This window comes from Xyrauchen texanus, chromosome 11 (genome assembly GCF_025860055.1).
Source record: "Xyrauchen texanus isolate HMW12.3.18 chromosome 11, RBS_HiC_50CHRs, whole genome shotgun sequence".
Classification (NCBI taxonomy): domain Eukaryota; kingdom Metazoa; phylum Chordata; class Actinopteri; order Cypriniformes; family Catostomidae; genus Xyrauchen; species Xyrauchen texanus.
In genome coordinates, this window is record NC_068286.1 from 47,440,613 (window position 1) to 47,463,488 (window position 22,876).

The 22,876-nt window shown below is 39.7% G+C and overlaps 1 protein-coding gene across 1 annotated transcript; it reads right to left on the reverse strand.

The window, feature by feature from the left end:
- Nucleotides 1-306: 306 nt before the first annotated feature.
- Nucleotides 307-2,855, reverse strand: cdkn2a/b (cyclin-dependent kinase inhibitor 2A/B (p15, inhibits CDK4)). Its single transcript, XM_052137352.1, has 2 exons — nt 2,484-2,855; nt 307-770 (listed from the first exon to the last, which is right to left on the reverse strand). Exons 1-2 carry the CDS (start codon nt 2,703-2,705, stop codon nt 519-521), a joined length of 474 nt encoding a protein of 157 aa, XP_051993312.1. The 5' UTR covers nt 2,706-2,855; the 3' UTR covers nt 307-518.
- Nucleotides 2,856-22,876: the final 20,021 nt, after the last annotated feature.

Sequence of the window (22,876 nt, forward strand, 5' to 3'; positions counted from 1 at the left end):
TAAATAAATTGGGTATCAATGCAAAATCAAGTTTTAAAAATGCATTCAAATGTAGGTTGTATAGTATGTATTTTGCAGTACTCGGTGAATCTGACCTCAATAATAACGCACGCGTTAATGGGCGCGTGCGCGAAAATGTTGCTTTGGGTTGCTGCTGTTAGTCCGCATTGCAATCAGACAAATTGGTAATAATAGTATCAATAGTCTACTATATCATATTATTAACTTATTTAAATATACTCAATCATTTTTATCTGAACGCATGTATTTTTAGACAAAACAATTGTGCCTCAGACAAGAAAGAACTGAAAGTTTATTTTTATTATTAATAATAATAATAATCAATTGCACAAAATTCAGCCCAAAATTATCTCAATGAAAATGTAGGCTATACTTGATATGTTTAACGACTGATGTCGGTAGATGTCCACTGTAATGAACCCTAACAATAGTAGTGCACATATATACTTAAAATATACTTTCTATAAGGTAATAAATACAATTAATAAAAGTCACATTTAAAAACGATTGAGAAATTCAACTACGTCCACATGCCCCGTCTGTCGTGCCACATCCACGGGTCGGAAATCGCTGTGATCCGTTGCATGAGGATCGGCGTTAAAGCGGATTAGAAGCCGAACGGTGTCCATGAATCCGGTTCTGGCGGCGTCATGTAGAGGAGTGCTGCCGGTCCCGGGATCAGGCACGTTCGGATCCGCTCCGTATTCAAGCAGCATGTTCGCCAACGTTGTGTTCCCCATCATCATCACCTGTGAAGAAGTTATTGTTATACTGCATCACTCTTGTTATTATAAACTCCTTTAAAATAAATGCTTCAGATAAAGAAACAAAAATGTAGTTTTAACTCTGGCACCCCTAAAATGATATCAGGCTATTTGAAGAACTGAGGGCAAAGATGCATCTTTTGACATTTCAGTGCATTATAATTGTTTAATATTGCAAGAATATGCATGTTTCATTTCGTTAATATTATTAGGCTATTATTATTATTTAATTGCGAGTGTTTTTGTTTTTGGTCCGGTTGTGTGAGCATGCGCACTTCTACTCAGAGAATAATCTAATAAAAGAATAATCTAGTTGCATTTTTATTTTACAAATTAATCTGAGAATTCGAGTTGCTGTAGACAATTGTGCTGTCCTTAAAAGTTTCCTTTTTAAAGCCGATAAAACAATATACCCAGGAAACTTATTTTAAATGCAAATGTCCATAATGATGAAAAAGGGAATTTCTATTCTGGGCTTATATTTAAATAATAATAATAATAAAATATAGGCTAATGGAAATTGGTGCATATGATTTGTACACTCGTGTTTATTTCCTCCGTTGTCTTTAATGAGAGACAATTCTGTCCAGTCGCTTTATTTAATTTTTTATATTTATTTTTATTTCTATAAATAAAAATGCGATTTTTTTATTTTTTTATTATTTTCTCCCTGAGGTTTTCCGCTGTGGTTGCCAAAATAATTTTGTAAAAAATAACAAAATTTAAGTTGATATTAAACTTCTGGAACTGTAAAATCAGTTTTTCACTTTTGAATGTATTGTTAATCACTGTAGTAATAGCAGAAGGTCACGTGATGTCGTGATGTTCATCAATAGTGGCCCGTCCAGAAGCAGTAATCAATAAACATGTCGAGACACAAATAAAATTATAAAAATAAGAAGAAACAACTATTCCCATTAAATATAATGAAATATGATGATCATGCAGGTAATGCCCAATTAAGTTTTATATTGTAATTTTAAAAATAATTCACTGTAAACTACATCTTTTGTTAAACAATGTACATTTTTACCATTATTTATACAGGAAAATCATACTTTTTATATCTAAAATGTTTTAATGTGACAACCTTTTATTGTGAAAACTACTGTACTGCCTTTAAAATATATATATATATATATATATATATATATGTATAATTTTTTTACAGTATATTTTACAATTAATACTCGTTAATCAATGAACGATATTTTTTCTGTAGCATTTTTAGTCTTTTACCGTTAAAATTAGGCCTAGTCATTTTTTACAGTGTCCGGATGAATTCCAATACAAGCGTGAAACATTTGGGGCTTATTATGGAGCTGCCTCCAAAACTAAATTATGTGCATTACTGAGATATTTATTTTATTTGTTGCACCTTAAAATTATGGAAATTGCATGTTCAATGTTTTCAAAACATCACTAAAGAGCCTACATACACTTAGTGTCAGGTTAGATTAATTCACTTGTACGAATAATTAAGTAGCCTAAATAAAAGAAACAAAGTAGCAAGTAAATAAAATAAATAAATAAATAAATTCACTATTAATCCAAGCGAATACGTTTAAATAAACAAAGAATGAACCAAAATTCCATCACCTTTACTGCAAAATAGTTCTGTTGTAACATTGAATATTTTTCTTTATATATAATATTTTTTAATGTAGTCAAAACCTGTCGACATGTCTGAAAACGTACCTGTATAGGTGTTCTTCCAAATTTGTTAACGCGGTTCACCTGCACCCCCATCGACAATAAAAACTGAACACGGCCCGTGTTCCCAGTGGCTGCTGCTGTGCTCAGCTCATCCTCGGCATGCATCATCATCATCTTCACCATCATCACCATCAATGTCACTGTCACACTGAAGGATTCCGGGTTGACAGGTAAAAGCACTGCTGATATTACTGCAAAAATCATCACCGTTCACACTCTATATTAATCCCGCTGTTGCCAGACCTTAAACGACCCGTTGCGCTGCGTAAATGAGTTTAATCAGTTCCCGTTCAAGATATTGTGTCTGACAATTATTAGACATAGGCAGATATTTGTTCGGGCTTGCCTCGGTTAGTGACGTCACTGAATAAGTGCAGGCTGCAGCAGTGTATGTACTGCGCATGTGCACTCACACGCGGATCCAGGAAGACTGGAAGTTGTTTATGCCTTCAACGGCAAAGAAACTATCACGAGAACCACCAATTTGTGCTGTTTTACGGTGGTGTACATAAGCGTAATTGTAGTCTGAAATATCATATCAAAGCTAATAAAGTAGATAAGGTGGTATTTTAGAAGTTAAAGTTTAGCTGCAGCCAGTTGTGACTAAAAACATGTACTATTCTTGCTAGTTTTAATTAAGTTACAGTTACTCTCTAAATCCTAAAGTTAAACATTAAAGTGATCCTAATTATTAAACATGGCTTGAAATGACACACTTTGGAATCATAGCTCAAATAAGTTCTTTAAACTTTGGCTTTTGAGTACTGCTAACTCAAAACGATCAAGTGCAAAACTGCAGCTCTGTGGAATACCCATAAACCCTTGTGCTTGAACAAATGATGTTTGTTTGGTCATCAAAACAAGGGAAATTATGTAGTAAAATAATACGTTTGCATTCTTAAGACTACTGTTGTTGTTTTGTTGTAGCTGGTTGAGAAATTTAGCTTGTTTGTTTGTGTGGCAGGGCGGAAGGCTAATCAGGCTAATCAAGCCTCAGAGAGGGATAAAGGCTGACTGGAAGCTGCAGTGTGTGAGAGAGAGAGAGATAGATTTACGGACAGCTGTCCGACACCACCTGGAAGCAGACGAACGGCCGCCGACCACAAGGGCAGGAGGGGCTCCCAACCAACCGCCTGGAGTGGTTACCGTTGCTAGGGGCGGGGGAGACCCCTACCGTCAACCGCGGTGATGGTACCGTCAACCCTGTGCAGGGAGGCTCGGCTGTCGTCCATTAGAGTATGAAGGAGTGCCCGAGAACTAAGCTCCGGCATATCGGTTTTTTTTTTCTCTCTCTCTCGCCCACTGACGCTCCGTGTTGGCCTTTCCCTCTCTTTTTTAAATGTTTTGTTAATTTGGCACGATCGCCGCTTACCGGCATGTAGGTGCCACACTTTCTTTTTGTTTCCTTCCCCTTGTCCCCTCCCTCATCCAGGTAGACGGAGATGACCTGCTGGCAGATGGTGCGGAAGGCCCGCCCACACCAGAGGGGGGTGGATGTACATCATGCCGGGGGCTCCCCTCCTTTCCATTAATCCCTTTACAGTTTGTTTTCCCCCTTTTTTCTCCACAATTTGGAACGCCCAATTCCCAATGTGCTTTTAAGTCCTCGGTGTGGCATAGCGCGTAGCATATAATAACATTTTACAGTGATGGAAGTGTTTTGAAAATTATATTTGAAACCAATATAACTGACTACAAATTATTACTAATCATGTGTAGCCTAATGTTCATGTGGGCTAATAAGTCATCACGATATTCTTAAAACTATAAGAATATATGTAATGTAAGCCTGTTTATTGGTCCAATGCCAACATAACTTCTCTTGTAATAGCTTTGGATTGGCCATGTGTGGTTTCCCACGTACACTTATCTGGAGAACAATGATCACAAGATCACTGTGTGTAGTTCTTGTTGCCAGGTAAAAGTCTGCGTCAGATTAGTGACGACTAATATTTGGCATCGATTCAAGTGTACTTGGTTTGCAAAGACAAAAAGGGAATTTCCATTTAGAACAGCAAACGCTGCTTGACCAATCTAAATTCGGGTGTCTTACCTCTGTTTTAATTTGATGGTTCTCCAGATGAGTGTACGTGGGAAACCACGCATGGCCAATCCAAAGCTATTATAAGAGAAGTTATGTTGGTCAACTTACATCTGTAATAGTGGTCGTGACCTCTACAGAAAAACACGTTAAGTTACATTCAAGTGTGTGCAATTCCATGGGGCTATACTGAAGTATCTTTGATTGTGTAAACGTAACCGATCTCAGGTATATAGCAATTACCTCTGTTTGATGATCCAATACTGGCCGCTTGTGATCGTGAGACCCGCGGTGTAGAGAAAAACACGCGAGGACCTCAAAGCGACATAGTTTCTTAATCTAAATGGGTAAAGTATATTTAAAGGAGTTAAAGGAATAATCAAACATTCGCTCACTTTTAATGATACTCAGATATCATTAAAAACCTTTTTCATTTATGGAGTCCGATGAAATAACGAGGTAAAACATAAGAGACCTTCACCCGTATTATTAGAGACCGCCATTGGACCGATAAACGGGCTTACATTACATATGTAATACATTACAATATGTTACATTATTAATATTACACGTAACGCTTAATGCTAATACAATGATTGATAGATAGGCTAAATATAGGAACTATAGCCTATTTATCTGTGCAGAGTTCAAACAGAAGTTTCTTCTCTTTAATTCTTAATGCTCAGTTTAATGCACTGCTGTTGCAGCCATCAAAGTGCCGCTTGTTAACTGTTGGACGTCAGTCTGCTGTGGGTACATTTCCTGTTATTAAGGATAATCCACATTTGTTGTGAAGAGTATTTGTATTCTGTCTGACACTGCTTGAATAAATAGTTTAGCAGTAAAAAGGCTCATCAAACTGTCGGATGCCATAAACTACATGTCGCACCGCCACAATATTTATGATCTTTGTGTCTTCCTGAATGCGCAGCGAGGATCACCGTGTCATGAGTCATTCTGCGTCCGGGATAGTTTTGTGCCACTCTGTATTGGAGCTTTTAGTGTTACTTTCTTTTTTACTTTAATAGTTTTGTGGGATAAGAGGTTATAGTTATTTAGCCTATTTAATCATTGAATAGCCCTTAGTCACCCTGTTAAATGAATGTGCTCTGTGTGCACACTGTAAAAAAATTGGCAAATCAATGCAGGCTTGGTCATTTTCTGTCATAACAACAAATTAAGGTGAAAAAGAAATTACAATATCGCATTGCATTGTGGGACACTCGTGTTTCATTTGAAGTCACCATTATGGTGTTTAGTATTCCCTTTGGATGGGAACTTTGACTTACACTGGCGGCTAAAAGTTTAGAATGATGTACAGATTTTGCTCTTATGGAAAGAAGTTGATATATTTATTCACCAAAGTGGCGTTCAACTGTTCACAATGTATATTCAGGACATTAATAACGTGAAAAATTATTATTAAATTTCTTTAAACTGCTTCAAAGAGTTCTCATCAAAAAGTCCTTCATGTGCAGCGATGACAGCTTTGCAGATACTTGTTAATCTAGCGGTCAGTTTGTCCAGATACTCAGGTGACCTTTCACCCCACACTTCCTGTAGCACTTGACCTTTCACCCCACACTTCCTGTAGCACTTGTCATAGATATGTCTGTCTTGTCGGGCACTTCTCACACACCTCACAGTCTATCTGATCCCACAAAAGCTCAATGGGGTTCAGATCCGTAACACTCTTTTCCAATTATCTGTTGTCCAATGTCTGTTTCTTTGCCCACTCAAACCTTTTCTTTTTGTTTTTCTGTTTCAAAAGTGGCTTTTTCTTTGCAATTCTTCCCATAAGAGTCTCCTCTTTACTGTTGTACATGAAACTGGTGTTGAGCGGGTAGAATTCAATGAAGCTGTCAGCGGAGGACATGTGAGGCGTCTATTTCTCAAACTAGAGACTCTGATGTACTTATCCTCTTGTTTAGTTGCACATCTCCCACATCTCTTTCTGTCCTTGTTAGAGACAGTTGTGCTTTATCTTTAAGACTGTAGTGACACCTGTGGATGAAATCTGCAGTTTTTTTGGCCATTTCAAGCATTTTATAGCCTTCATTCCTCAAAACAATGATTGACTGATGAGTTTCTAGAGAAATCTGTTTCTTTTTGGCCATTTCTGTCCTAATATTGACCTCAAGACACGCCGGTCTATTGCATACTGTGCAACACAAACACAAACACAATGTTCAGCTTCATTTAATGAACCAAATATCTTTCAGCTGTGTTTGATATAATGGTGTATATAATTGTGTATAAATATAATTTCTAGTGTCAAATAATCAATTTATCATGATTACTCCAGGATAAGGTGTTGGAGTGATGCTGCGGTCTAGATTTGATCAAAAATGACTTTTTCAAGTAGTGATGGAGCTGTTTTACATCAGTAATGTCCCGACTATACTTTGTGATCAGTTGAATGCCACTTTGGTGAATTAAAGTACCAATTTCCTTCTGAAACAGCAAAATCTGAACATTATTCCAAACCTTTCCCACAAAAACACAATTTATTGCACTATTGATGTATGGAGAAAATCAGTTCAATTAAATTTGTTTTTATTATAATGTAATTGTAACGAGTTTCCACTGAGGAAGGGACGGAAACAGCAACAGGATTCAGGTAAGGTTGTTTTTAATTCTCACACACTAATTCACACACTAATACAACACACTAGCTTCTTGGCCTTCGTGTCGGGCTCTCCCCTGGGCTCTGTTGCTGCTGCTTTTTACCCCGCTCTCCTCAAGCTACTGCAATTAGAGACAGGTGTTAGACATAATTTAGCTCAGGTGTGAGCGCCCTTACCGCTTTTCTCTCCCGGACGGGCGCTTGACCACGCCCCCGCTGCCACATACCCCCACCGCCCCACTCAGGCCGGGGCGTCATCCGGCCTGCCTACCACCCCCCCCATTTCTGGAGAGGAAGTCAGCAGCAGCCATCTGCACCCCCGGTCTGTGGACCACCTTGAACTTAAAAAGCTGGAGGGCCAGATACCAACGGGTGATCCGGGCGTTAGTATCTTTCATGCGGTGGAGCCACTGCAGTGGGGCGTGATCCGAGCAGAGGGTGAAGGCCCGCCCCAGCAGGTAGTATCGGAGGGTGAGGACCGCCCACTTGATGGCCAGACACTCCTTCTCTACGGTGCTGTACTTAGTCTCCCTCAAGGAGAGCTTCCGGCTAATGTACAGCACCGGGCGTTCCTCTCCCTCCACCACCTGCGAGTACGGCCCCCAGCCCTCTGTCTGAAGCGTCCGTCTGCAAAACAAAAGGGAGAGAGAAGTCAGGTGCATGCAAAAGCGGCCCCCACAAAGTGCAGCTTTAATCTGTATAAACGCCTGTTGGCACTGCTCCGACCATTGGACCGGATCTGGAGCCCCCTTTTTAGTGAGGTCAGTCAGCGGGCTGGTGACATCCGAATAATTAGGCACAAATCTTCTGTAATAGCCAGCCAGCCCCAGGAACTGCCTCACCCACTTTTTGGTCTTGGGTCTAGGGCAAGTCGCAATCGCCGCGGTCTTGTCAATTTGGGGACGCACCTGGCCATGACCCAAGTGGAACCCCAGATACCGTACCTCCACACGCCCCACCGCGCACTTTTTGGGTTTGCCGTGAGCCCCGCCCGCCGCAGCGATCTCAGGACGGCCCTCAGATGTTGCATGTGCCACTGCCAATCATTGCTATAAATGATCATATCATCTAGATAGGCAGCGGCGTAAGCAGTGTGCGGTCTGAGGATCCTATCCATGAGGCGCTGAAACGTGGCTGGTGCCCCGAACAAACCGAAAGGAAGCGTCACGAATTGGTGTAATCCGAACGGCGTGGTGAAGGCCGTTTTTTCACGGGAAATTGGTGTCAAGGGGATCTGCCAATAACCCTTCGTTAGATCCAAGGTCGAATAAAATCGAGCCGTACCTAACCGATCGAGCAGTTCATCAACACGGGGCACTGGGTACGCGTCAAATTTAGACACCGCGTTGACTTTCCTATAATCCACACAGAAACGTACAGACCCATTGCTCTTGGGAACAAGGACGACCGGGCTGGACCAATCGCTGTGGGATTCTTCTATTACTCCCATCTCAAGCATCGCGTCCAATTCTTCTCGAACTACTTTGTTTTTATGTTCGGGCAAGCGATAGGGGCGGCAACGTACCACCACGCCCGGCTCGGTCTCGATATGGTGATGTATGATGTTTGTGCGGCCCGGTAGAGGAGAAAACATGTCTGCAAACTCCTTTTGTAATTCGGAAACCTCTGCGAGTTGGCGCGGTGAGAGGTGGTCTCCACAAGGAACCGGGGTGTTGAGATTGCGGGCTTTGTTTACCTCCGGTCCGAGCTCCGCCCTCTCCGGAACTACCGTTGCCAACGTCACAGAGGCCGCCTCTTCTCTCCACAATTTCAGGAGGTTGAGGTGATATATTTGACGCGCGCCCCCTCTATCGGTACGTTTAACCTCATAATCGAGATCCCCTACTCGTTGTGGGACCTCAAAGGGTCCTTGCCACTTGGCGAGTAATTTCGAGCTCGATGTTGGGAGTAATACAAGCACTTTATCTCCCGGTGCGAATTCCCGTAGCTGGGCACCCCTGTCATACAGCCGGTGTTGCCGTTCTTGAGCCTGGAGCAAATTCTCCTGTGTTAATTTCCCCAGTGTGTGGAGTTTTGCTCTAAGATCAAGAACGTATTGAATTTCGTTTTTACTATTAGAAGGTCCCTCCTCCCAAGCTTCGCGGATGACGTCGAGGACCCCGCGTGGGCATCACCCGTACAGCAGCTCGAATGGTGAGAACCCCGTGGAGGCTTGTGGGACCTCCCGTACTGCGAATAACAGGGGGTCGAGCCACCTATCCCAATTCCTAGCATCTTCGTGTACGAACTTACGAATCATATTTTTTAGTGTTTTATTAAATCGCTCCACTAGGCCATCAGTCTGCGGATGGTACACGCTAGTGCGAATCGACTTAATGCCCAATAGTTCGTAAAGCTCGCGAAGTGTACTTGACATAAACATTGTGCACTGATCGGTGAGGATTTCTTTCGGAATCCCCACCCGGGAGATTATTTTGAAGAGTGCCCCTGCAACAATACGTGCGGAGATGTTGCTCAGGGGCACTGCTTCCGGATATCGCGTTGCGTAATCCACTAGGACTAACACAAAGCGATGTCCGCGTGCTGTCCGTTCTAATGGGCCGACGAGGTCCATTCCAATTCTTTCGAAGGGGACCTCGATCAATGGAAGGGGGCGCAATGGCGCTTTTGGGGTGGCCGGTGGGTTTACCAACTGACATTCACGGCACGCCGCACACCACCTGCGGACGTCACCGCCAATGCCCGGCCAATAGAAACGGGCTATTAGACGGAGAAGTGTCTTTCTTTCCCCTAGGTGACCGGCCATAGGATTATAGTGAGCCGCCTGGAAAACCATTTCCCGGCGGCTCCGTGGAATCAATAATTGTGTCACTTCCTCCTTTGTTTGAGCGTCCTGCGTCACTCTGTACAACCGATCTTTAATAAGTGAAAAATATGGGTATGCAATGGCGATGCCTGGCCGGAGCTGTTGACCATCAGTTACTCTCACTTGGCCAAGAGCATGTTTAAGGGTTTCGTCCTGCGACTGCTCTAGAGGGAAGTCCCCCTCAGGGAATTCCCTGAGAGGAGGGGCGGCCACCTCGCCCCTTCCCTCATCATTCCGAGCAGCCGAGGACGGCCCCGGCTCCGCCTCCCCGCCAAAGCATCGCACACCGCACACCTCTTAATGCAGGACCCATCCGCACAAATACCCTCTAAAATATCTTTGAAATTCGGCCAATCAGTACCCAAGATTAGCGGATGGGTGAGGCGGGAACTAACCGCTGCCTCCACACTATGGTTTTTTCCCTTGAATTTAATCGCCAAAGTCACCATGGGATACTTGTGAACATCCCCATGCACACGCCTCACCCTCACCAGTTTAGCTAATCCCAAAGCCCCGGGTTGAACCAAGCGTTGGTGGATGGTGGTCTGGTTACAGCCGGTATCCAACAATGCTTGGTATGTACCCCCTGGATCCTTACCGGAATACGGTACGCTCCAGCCCGATCGGGGGCAGCCTGCGGGAAGTCGGAGACCCACACCACCGTCCCTATTTCCATCAGCGGACACTGATCCCGGAAGTGGTCCGGGTCTCCGCACCTCCAGCAGACCGGCCCAGGCGCCACGGCCGCACCCGTGCTGGTGGGCGCCCCCACCTGAGGAGGAGAGCGGCTGAAGGAAGGGGTAGGCGGGTTCTCCCACGGCCGGGAAGTTGGTCTCATGAATCCTCCGCGCCTGCGGGGGGCAGGAACGGACCCTGGGGAGAGGGCAGAGCGAGAGGGAAGAGGGGAGGGGAGAAAAACAGGGGAAGACACAGGGGAAGGGGAGAGAGAGAGAGAGAGGGCTCATCCGCCCTTGGAATCACCGCCATGTGGTCCTCCGCGAGTCGTACGGCTTCCTCCAGCGACGCCGGGCGGTGGCACTGGACCCACTCCGCCATTTTCCGGGGCAAACGCTGGACAAACTGCTCCAGTACCACTTGATTGACGAGCTCCTCGACGTCACGGTCCCCCGCAAGCAGCCACCTCTGACAGGCATCACGGAGCCGTTGGGCGAACACAAACGGGCGGTTGGATTTATCCAGTTTCATGGCCCGGAAGAGCTGGCGACTTTCTTCCGGGGTCCGACCAACCCGTTGCAGGATGGCTCTCCTCAAGTCGGTATAAGCCAGGAGGCTTGTTGCCGGAAGTTGTTGTGCCGTGAGTTGTGCTTCCCCGGACAAGAGAGGGACGAGGCGGGCTGCCCACTGGTCACGTGGCCAACCCCAACTTTCCGCCGTGCGCTCAAAGAGGTCCAGGAACGCCTCTGGATCATCTGCCGGCCCCATCTTCTGTAGCGCGGGTGGGGGCAGTGTGGCGCGGGTGTCCGGGGTCGCGGCTGCGTCTGGAGCGGCCTCCTGGCTGAGGAGGCTCCGGATGGCAAGCCGGTCCTCTGCTTGAGCCCGCATGATCTCAAAGAACCGACGATCCTGGTCCTGTCGGAGCTCAAGCAGAGACTGTTGGTGGCCCTGATGGAGCGTAGTGAGGGACTGGAGGACTTCCGCCAGCTGGGAGGACTCTATGGGGCGACTCTGTTCCATAGCTTTGGACCACTGTTCCTGCAAATCCCGGGTTTCGGCACCAGTGTAACGAGTTTCCACTGAGGAAGGGACGGAAACAGCAACAGGATTCAGGTAAGGTTGTTTTTAATTCTCACACACTAATTCACACACTAATACAACACACTAGCTTCTTGGCCTTCGTGTCGGGCTCTCCCCTGGGCTCTGTTGCTGCTGCTTTTTACCCCGCTCTCCTCAAGCTACTGCAATTAGAGACAGGTGTTAGACATAATTTAGCTCAGGTGTGAGCACCCTTACTGCTTTTCTCTCCCGGACGGGCGCTTGACCACGCCCCCGCTGCCACAGTAATAGAAAGTAAAGAAATACACTCTTGTTAAATATAAAATGACGGAGGGATGTTTGCAGTGCTAGTTTATGATATGATTGGTTTAATCTCTCATGAAATTGTAGAAAACAAATTGTCAACCTACCAGGTGCACACAGATATCAGTACTCAACATATAAAACACAACGGTGGTGACAATTAACTAACACTATAGATAAACAAATACAGATGATCGTTGTTATTCTACAACACAGCGCTGCTACATTACACTCATTTCTTGGACCTGTTAACTGTGAAGTGACAGTATACAGTTGTCTGCTAATTGTAATGAATTGTAGAAATACTACTGTAAAATATACAGTGAAAGTCTGCCAGGAAAATACTGTAAACTCACACTAAACATATTTACATTGCATACTGTATATCCATATGGAACATGTCTGATTGGGTTCCGGGTTCCTGTGCCAAGTCTTACCTCACCACGGCCGCCACTGATCTCACCCATTGCCTAGCAGTTCCCACTATCCCATCTGACCTCTGCCTAGCAGCCTCCAACGACCCCATTTTCCCAGTGGGCAAGGATTTTCTAGTGCTGAACTCATCTGCTCGTACCTTGCCTTGGTCTCTGGCTTTCCCTCCAGCTCAGCACTGGACTCCCTGGGTTCTCCTCCGGCTCCGCTATGGCCTTCTGGTCCACCTACAACCTGGCCCAGATCCTCCCCTTGTCTCCCCCACCCACCCTCCCTGGTCTGCCATCTGTCCCTCAGCCTGGCCCATTCCTTTCCGCTGGTATTCCCCACCCACCCCCTCTTCGATCTGCTTCCTGCCCTTCTGGTCCTCCGCCCAATCCCTTGGCCAATCCAGTGGTCCTGTCTGTGGTGGACACCAAGAGGTGTCCGTTGAGGTGGGGTATGTCATGATCCATCTCTGTCTGCCCTTCTGTCTTTGTGGGTTTTTTGTCTGTTTGAGTTTATGTATAAGCACATGGCATAGTCTAATGTTTATGCTTACCATGTGCTCTCCCAACTCTGCCCCTTCGCTCCCATGTCTGTTGATCGATGTTCGTGTTATACTCCTCTGTTTGGTTTGTTATTGTGTTTATCAGTTTGTTATCATGTTTATCAGTATGTTATCGTGTTTTGTTCCTTTTGTTTTCTTACCAGTTTTCTCCCTCGTGAGAGCTTTGCGTTTCCTGTTTATTGTTCTTTTGTTTAATATAATCACTTATTTCACTCATTCCTGCATTTGGATCCTTCTTCCTGGAAGTCCCGTGACAATGCAGCCTTATACATGGTTCCTTACCGTCAATTAGTAGTTTTAAATTGGTAGTTTTGCAAACTACCCTACCTTTCCCCTTTCACCTGCAAACTCTATTACAGGATGAAACAAAAATCATTTCAGACACAACTGTTCTGCAATAAACATTTCTATCTGAGAAAAAGGAGTTAACACAGCTAAATATATCAAAACCCTCCCGTAGTCTCAAATAGCCAAACCTCTGACTGCAGAAAAAGTCTGGGCTCTTTGAAAGCTTAAATTGACCCAGAAGTGACTGACACAAAAGTGATCAATCACAGTTGTTGGGTTTTTTATTGTATTATTTATTTCATTTTCTTTGCCATTTATGAGCAGGTTATTTGAGCTATACAGTATATTACTATAAAAACAGACGATTAAAGATGATTTAAATAATGCAACAACAGTCTCAGTGACTGATTACACAAACACATATGGCGGAAAATGTGTAGAGATACAGTAAATAAACACAGGCTGTTTCACAAGCTGGATTTCCCTCCTCACATTTTACCACAGCAACAATATATGCTAATATGTCAATGTGCTATTGAACACACTCCTTTAGCCTATATCAAAAGTTACATTTCAATGTAAACTAATACAAATACATGTGTCCTTCAAGTGTTTCTCAATGAAGTGTTTTTAAGAAGGGCCCTACTGAAATGTTTTCCATTTAATTTATTTAGAATTCCATGTTTTAAAGTTCAATTTAATTTCATCATCAAATAGTGTCTAAGTAATAACTTTTAACAAATGACTACAGTTATAATTACAATTACAATTACATTTCAACATGCCATTGGATACCAAACTTTTATCCAGTACAACAGCAATTTTGCTTGTGATATATTGCTTAATCATAATTTTTATTATCATTAATAATAAGCTTTTATTTTGAATTGAGCTTTTATTTTGAATTGAGCTTTTATTTTGAATTGAGCTTTATTGAGCTATTATTTTGAATTGAGCTTTTATTTTGAATTGAGATTTATTGAGCTTTTATTTTGAATTGAGCTTTTTATTTTGAATTGAGCTTTATTGAGCTTTTATTTTGAATTGAGCTTTTTATTTTGAATTGAGCTTTTTATTTTGAATTGCGCTTTTTATTTTGAATTGAGCTTTTTATTTTGAATTGAGCTTTTTATTTTGAATTGAGCTTTATTGAGCTTTTATTTTGAATTGAGCTTTTATTTTGAATTGAGCTTTTTATTTTGAATTGAGCTTTTATTTTGAATTGCACTTTTTATTTTGAATTGAGCTTTTATTTTGAATTGAGCTTTTTATTTTGAATTGAGCTTTTTATTTTGAATTGAGCTTTATTGAGCTTTTATTTTGAATTGAGCTTTTATTTTGAATTGAGCTTTATTGAGCTTTTATTTTGAATTGAGCTTTTTATTTTGAATTGAGCTTTTATTTTGAATTGCGCTTTTTATTTTGAATTGAGCTTTTTATTTTGAATTGCGCTTTTTATTTTGAATTGAGCTTTTATTTTGAATTGAGCTTTTATTTTGAATTGAGCTTTATTGAGCTTTTATTTTGAATTGAGCTTTTTATTTTGAATTGAGCTTTTTATTTTGAATTGAGCTTTTATTTTGAATTGAGCTTTATTGAGCTTTTATTTTGAATTGAGCTTTTTATTTTGAATTGCGCTTTTTATTTTGAAGTGAGCTTTTTATTTTGAATTGAGCTTTTATTTAGAATTGAGCTTTATTGAGCTATTATTTTGAATTGCGCTTTTTCTTTTGAATTGAGCTTTTTATTTTGAATTGAGCTTTTATTTTGAATTGAGCTTTTTATTTTGAATTGAGCTTTATTGAGCTTTTATTTTGAATTGAGCTTTTATTTTGAATTGAGCTTTATTGAGCTTTTATTTTGAATTGAGCTTTTATTTTGAATTGAGCTTTTATTTTGAATTGAGCTTTATTGAGCTTTTATTTTGAATTGAGCTTTTTATTTTGAATTGAGCTTTTTATTTTGAATTGAGCTTTTATTTTGAATTGAGCTTTATTGAGCTATTATTTTGAATTGCGCTTTTTCTTTTGAATTGAGCTTTTTATTTTGAATTGAGTTTTTATTTTGAATTGAGCTTTATTGAGCTTTTATTTTGAATTGAGCTTTTATTTTGAATTGAGCTTTTATTTTGAATTGCGCTTTTTCTTTTGAATTGAGTTTTTATTTTGAATTGAGCTTTATTGAGCTTTTATTTTGAATTGAGCTTTTATTTTGAATTGAGCTTTATTGAGCTTTTATTTTGAATTGAGCTTTTATTTTGAATTGTGCTTTATTGAGCTATTATTTTGAATTGTGCTTTTTATTTTGAATTGAGCTTTTTATTTTGAATTGAGCTTTTATTTTGAATTGAGCTTTTTATTTTGAATTGAGCTTTTATTTTGAATTGAGCTTTTTATTTTGAATTGAGCTTTATTGAGCTTTTATTTTGAATTGAGCTTTTATTTTGAATTGAGCTTTATTGAGCTTTTTATTTTGAATTGAGCTTTTATTTTGAATTGAGCTTTATTGAGCTTTTATTTTGAATTGAGCTTTTATTTTGAATTGTGCTTTATTGAGCTATTATTTTGAATTGTGCTTTTTATTTTGAATTGAGCTTTTATTTTGAATTGAGCTTTTATTTTGAATTGAGCTTTTATTTTGAATTGAGCTTTATTGAACTTTTATTTTGAATTGAGCTTTTATTTTGAATTGAGCTTTATTGAGCTTTTTATTTTGAATTGAGCTTTTTATTTTGAATTGAGCTTTTATTTTGAATTGCGCTTTTTATTTTGAATTGAGCTTTTATTTTGAATTGAGCTTTATTGAGCTTTTTATTTTGAATTGCGCTTTTTATTTTGAATTGAGCTTTTTATTTTGAATTGCGCTTTTATTTTGAATTGCGCTTTTATTTTGAATTGAGCTTTTATTTTGAATTACGCTTTTATTTTGAATTGAGCTTTGAGCTTTTTATTTTGAATTGAGCTTTTTATTTTGAATTGAGCTTTTATTTTGAATTGAGCTTTATTGAGCTTTTATTTTGAATTGAGCTTTTATTTTGAATTGAGCTTTTATTTTGAATTGAGCTTTATTGAGCTTTTTATTTTGAATTGAGCTTTTTATTTTGAATTGAGCTTTTATTTTGAATTGAGCTTTTTATTTTGAATTGAGCTTTTATTTTGAATTGAGCTTTATTGAGCTTTTTATTTTGAATTGAGCTTTTATTTTGAATTGAGCTTTATTGAGCTTTTATTTTGAATTGAGCTTTTATTTTGAATTGAGCTTTATTGAGCTTTTATTTTGAATTGAGCTTTTTATTTTGAATTGAGCTTTTTATTTTGAATTGAGCTTTTATTGAGCTTTTATTTTGAATTGCGCTTTTTATTTTGAATTGAGCTTTTTATTTTGAATTGAGCTTTATTGAGCTTTTTATTTTGAATTGAGCTTTTTATTTTGAATTGAGCTTTTTATTTTGAATTGAGCTTTTATTTTGAATTGAGCTTTATTGAGCTATTATTTTGAATTGAGCTTTTATTTTGAATTGAGCTTTATTGAGCTATTATTTTGAATTGCGCTTTATTGAGCTTTTATTTTGAATTGAGCTTTTATTTTGAATTGAGCTTTGAGCTTTTTATTTTGAATTGAGCTTTTTATTTTGAATTGAGCTTTTTATTTTGAATTGAGCTTTATTGAGCTTTTTATTTTGAATTGAGCTTTTATTTTGAATTGAGCTTTATTGAGCTTTTTATTTTGAATTGAGCTTTATTGAGCTTTTATTTTGAATTGAGCTTTTATTTTGAATTGAGCTTTGAGCTTTTATTTTGAATTGAGCTTTTATTTTGAATTGAGCTTTTTTATTTTTGAATTGAGCTTTTATTTTGAATTGAGCTTTGAGCTTTTATTTTGAATTGAGCTTTGAGCTTTTATTTTGAATTGAGCTTTATTGAGCTTTTATTTTGAATTGAGCTTTTATTTTGAATTGAGCTTTGAGCTTTTTATTTTGAATTGAGCTTTGAGCTTTTTATTTTGAATTGAGCTTTGAGCTTTTATTTTGAATTGAGCTTTGAGCTTTTATTTTGAATTGAGCTTTTATTTTGAATTGAGCTTTGAGCTTTTATTTTGAATTGAGCTTTTATTTTGAATTGAGCTTTGAGCTTTTTATTTTGAATTGAGCTTTGAGCTTTTATTTTGAATTGAGCTTTGAGCTTTTATTTTGAATTGAGCTTTTATTTTGAATTGAGCTTTATTGAGCTTTTATTTTGAATTATTGAGCTTTTATTTTGAATTGGCTTTGAGCTTTTATTTTGAATTGAGCTTTTATTTTGAATTGAGCTTTGAGCTTTTATTTTGAATTGAGCTTTGAGCTTTTTATTTTGAATTGAGCTTTTATTTTGAATTGAGCTTTTATTTTGAATTGAGCTTTGAGCTTTTTATTTTGAATTGAGCTTTGAGCTTTTTATTTTGAATTGAGCTTTTTATTTTGAATTGAGCTTTTATTTTGGTGTGTGTTTTTGATGGAAGCTTCTCTTGTCCGGATAAAAAGTTCACAACATGATTCTGTGGAGTTTGGGGTTATGAGCGGTCTTCTTCACACATTCAGTTTAAAGTACGCAGCTCATGCACACTAAAGATTTTAATTTGATTAATTGTACAACCAATTTTCCCCAAATATGTCAAATTTGTGTGTGAGTGTGGACCGTCTTTGAATGGAAACGCAGCTTTATTTGCACAATATAAATTAAAATCACAACATGGATGGAGACATAGCTACAGACTAGTAAACAGAGCAGTACATTTAGTTTTGCGCTTTGATATCCAATTTACTTGCCTAAAACAAAACTCTCCTGCACAATAATAATCGCAATATGGGGTTTATTAAACCGCAAAAGGCTGCAATGGCTTCACAACTTATGTGGCTGATTATCGATATAAGATTATCATTTTTTATCATATCAAATTGATCCCATCTCAGATGTTATTCGGTAAGCCTGAAACATGTTGCGATGAATCCTCATGATGAATGGGCGATGGGGGTTTGTGCTTCTCCAATTGATATCCATGATATGTGACGTCCACAACTTATTATGGTTATGTCAAATAATGATGCATCGTGCATGATACAAACGGCCTATGTTGACTAAAGTGGCGTCGGGCGGACTTTTGAAAAAGTCCAATGTAAATTCCTATTTCAATTTAATTTGACATTTCTATAGCTTTCAGGTTAAACCCTTACAAATCATCTGATTTAACACAACATATGATATAAAAACGTAGGCCTACATGAAAATATATAATGTAAAAAAAGTCACATACTTGCACATAAATGCAACAACATACATGATAGATTTCTGTGCGGGAATGGATATGAAATACCTTTTAACTTACACTTTAAATAAGCAAGAAATACATTTTCATTTACATTTATGCATTTGGCAGACGCTTTTATCCAAAGTGACTTACAGAGCACTTATTACAGGGACAATCCCCCCGGAGCAACCTGGAGTTAAGTGTCATTACTCAAGGACACAATGGTGGTGACTGTGGGGATCAAACCAGCAACCTCCTGATTACCAGTTATGTGCTTTAGCCCACTACGCCACCATCACTTCTACCACCTTTACTTTTGTATATTCATATTAACACTATTTATTAAATCAAGTCAAATCAAAGACTCAAGTTTATGAATTGTATTATAAGTATTATTTCAATATGCTTTAGGAGGTGAACGAGATTGCAATGAGCTGAAGGGAGGTTTGAGAGACTCCGCCTCCCTCTGTCAATCAGCAACACCAGTGGATAAAGTTTCAGAGTGACTTCAGAAAGATGACTGCTGTACATATGATTTAGGCTCACATTTCATCCTATTTTATTATTTTATTTATGTACAGTCATTTATTTTGCTCACCTGAATTTTTGAAATCACTAGTGGTTGACTATGCCTCTGTTGGTCAAATTTGAGAGATATTTGTTCATATCCATGATGCATATTGTTGCATTTTTGTATCGAAATATACCGTGGCACAGTATGTCATTAAACCCCTCATATTGGTTATGTTCTACATTATTCAACTCATTAAACACAGACACTCTACCTGATATAACGTGTGGCGTCCTTGCATAATTCTGCCACAAGGTGGCACTCTAATATTGATTGGGATGTTCTTAAAGGGACAGTTTGTGTCAAAAAATGAAAGGAAATGATTATTTACTCACCCTCATGATATCTCAGGTGTGTTTGACTTTCTTTCTTCAGCAGAATATATTTACATTTACATTTATGCATTTGGCAGATGCTTTTATACAAAGTGACTTATAGAGCACTTATTACAGGGACAATCCCCCCGGAGCAACCTGGAGTTAAGTGTCTTACTCAAGGACACAATGGTGGTGACTGTGGGGATCAAACCAGAAACCTTCTGATTACCAGTTTACCAGTTATGTGGTTTAGATCATTACACCACCACCACTCCATTTGAAGAATTATACAAAAATATGTCAGCTCAGTCGGTCCTTATAATGCAAGTGAATGGAGATTTCTCTTTTAAAGCTCCAAAAATCAGACAGTCAACATAAATGCCATCCATACGACACGGTTACATTAATGTGTTATTATGTGACACGATCGCTTTTGGTGTTGAAAAAATATCAATATTGGAGTAAATGTTTTAAACTCTAAATCATGCAGGTCAGGAGCGATATGCACGTCTGACGTCATTTTATTGGCATTTGAAACACGGGAGAAGTGAGGCATGTGCGTCCGGGTCTCGACCGAGTGCAGAACGTAAGATTACTTCGGTATCATGGCAACGGTAAAACGTCACACGAGAGACTGTGAGATCTCCACCCTATCGTAACGCTTACCTCATGTTGGATTATAGTTAAAAAATACTTAAACAAACCAAAAGTGTGAAAAAGACATTAATGTAACCATGTCGTATGGATGGGATTTATGTTGACTGGCTGAGATTTTTGGAGCTTTAAAAGAGAAATCTCCATTCACTTGCATTATAAGGACCGACTGAGCTGACATATTCACAACATGATTCTGTGGAGTTTTATCCAAAGGGACTTACAGTGCACTTATTACAGGGGCAATCCCCCCGGAGCAACCTGGAGTTAAGCGTCTTACTCAAGGACACAATGGTGGTGACTGTGGGGATCAAACCAGCAACCTCCTGATTACCAGATTACCAGTTATGTGCTCTAGACCACTCACACCTGAGATGTCACGAGGGAGAATAAATAATGAGAGAATTTTCATTTTTGGGTGAACTACCCCTTTAATAAGAATACTTAATTTTACAATGTTGACCAGTTGAAGATTAAAATCAAAGTTAAATGTTGTTGGAGAACCCCAGGGAGGGGAGGCACTTTTGGCAATTTTGAGAACAAAAGACAACCGAGTCATATAGTAACAAACAAACAAACAAACAGAACTACCTACATGCTATTTGCACATTTCCACAGTACCAAGAAACCCAATGCTTAATAATAATAATAATAATAATGTTTCAAGTAGTAAATCATTTTAAAGTAGTAAATGTTTCAAATAACTATGCTTAGTGCTGGGAAGATTACTTGTAAATTGCAATCCATTATTGATCACGAATTAAATGATACGTGTCCCGTGTGACCATAATGTGGCCCAGCGGAGTAACACTGCTGTAAGACAACGAAGACAAACGCCTCATGTCTGCTCTTATCACTGCTTCTGTAGCCCTATGTAGCCACAAACTCCACATCAACTCACTTCAAAATGAGATATATTACTTGTCTGGAAGAATAATCCGGTAAATACTCTCATGTTATGTCTCAGATGTCCAGAACAAAATATACAACCCAGCAGAAAAAGCGTAATACAAGACATCGGCAAAACATCTTCGTAAAGGATCTCAAGGTTTGTAGGACCACAAAATAGACTGAATGTCAATGGATGAGTACGGTACATGGCAATGCTTATCTGCGGTTCAGATCTGTATATTGTGATCGAAGGCGATCGAGCATGACTTCAGTTTCCTAGGATTTGCTGCCATCAAGTGGAATCAACTAGCATTTTTCATTAGAGCAAACAAAGCCTAAAGGTGCGTAAACACTGCCAGCGACCCACAAAATCCCCGCAATCTCAGATACACCTTTCCACGCAGTATTTTTCTTAAAAATTTCCTTGTATGTGTGAAGAGACGTATCATAGAGCACTGGAACATTTCTAACAGCAAGAATTAGCCTTTCATCCATCTTTCCGTTACTGCAAGAGAGAGAGAGAGAGAGAGAGAGAGAGAGAGAGAAGGATCGCGTGAGCTCTCCCGACGTCTCTCCTATTGGCTGTCGCTTCCGTTAGTCGCTCCAAAGTTGAAAGGTGCCTACACACTGCCAGAGACATCGTGCGCGACAGCGACTCAATACCATTCATTTTCAATGAGAGCACAGCGACTTCCGGCGACACCAGCTGTCGTGACTGTTGGCGCTAGATGTGGGCGTGTCCAGCGACGCAACAAAGTTGAGAAAAGTTAAACTTTGGAGCGACTAACGGAAGCGACAGCCAATAGGAGAGACGACGGGAGAGCTCACGTGATCCTTCTCTCTCTCTCTCTCAGCTCCTGCAGTAACGGAAAGATGGATGAAAGGCTAATTCATTGCTGTTAGCAATTTTCCAGTGCTCTATGAAATGTCTCTTCCCACGTACAAGGACATTTTTAAGAAAAATACTGCGTGGAAAGGTGTATCTGAGATCGCGGGGATTTTATGGACCCAGACAGACCGGCATTTGCGTTTTCGCCAGAGATAAACAGCCGCTATGGCAAACAGCACGCCTTGTTTCTCATTCATCTTTGACATAAAGCATTTTATGAACTGATTCCATTTATATTTAGTCTTTTCCCTCCAAAATGTTTGTTTTTAGTGGCAAGAAAAGAGATTCGCTGTCAACAGCAATGGAATGACATCCGTGCAGAGCCGGATTATCCATAAGGGCACTTGGGCCAGTGCCCAGGGGCACCAACCATTCACAACCACTAGGGGGCACCACATGACACAAGCTTTAAAAATATTTTTCGTAAATTGTTATATTATTAACTTGAAATTCTTGAAAGACCATACATAACTTGTTTATGAACACTAATTTAACAATAATAATAATAATAATAATAATAATAATAAATTATAAATAAATGAAGATTACATGACCACTATCACTCCCCCCCTCCCCAATCTGTCACAGTTGAGTTGGTCCACAACAATTCAGCGCAAATGTGTCATTTTTTAACGGCTACTACAGAAAATGAATCAAAATCCAAAATGGACAGACGGCAATTGAGTGGTTTCACAAAAAGAAGATTAAAGAAAGAGAAGGATGCTAGACGTTTAGCTACAATAAAAAATGTTCCAGGGATCGACAAATTTTTTGTTAAATCACTAGTTTTTGGGAGAACACGGAATTGCAGACACCAGCAGCTAAGTCTGACACCGCCGGCTGCTAGCGGGGAGATGCAGCAGCTGCTAATGTTAGTCAGGGCGTCGGCGATGACCGCCAGGCTGAATGAGGATATTCTCCTTGTCCTTGGGGAGACAGGAGCGAGGAAGACTCGGGTGAGGAAGAGGA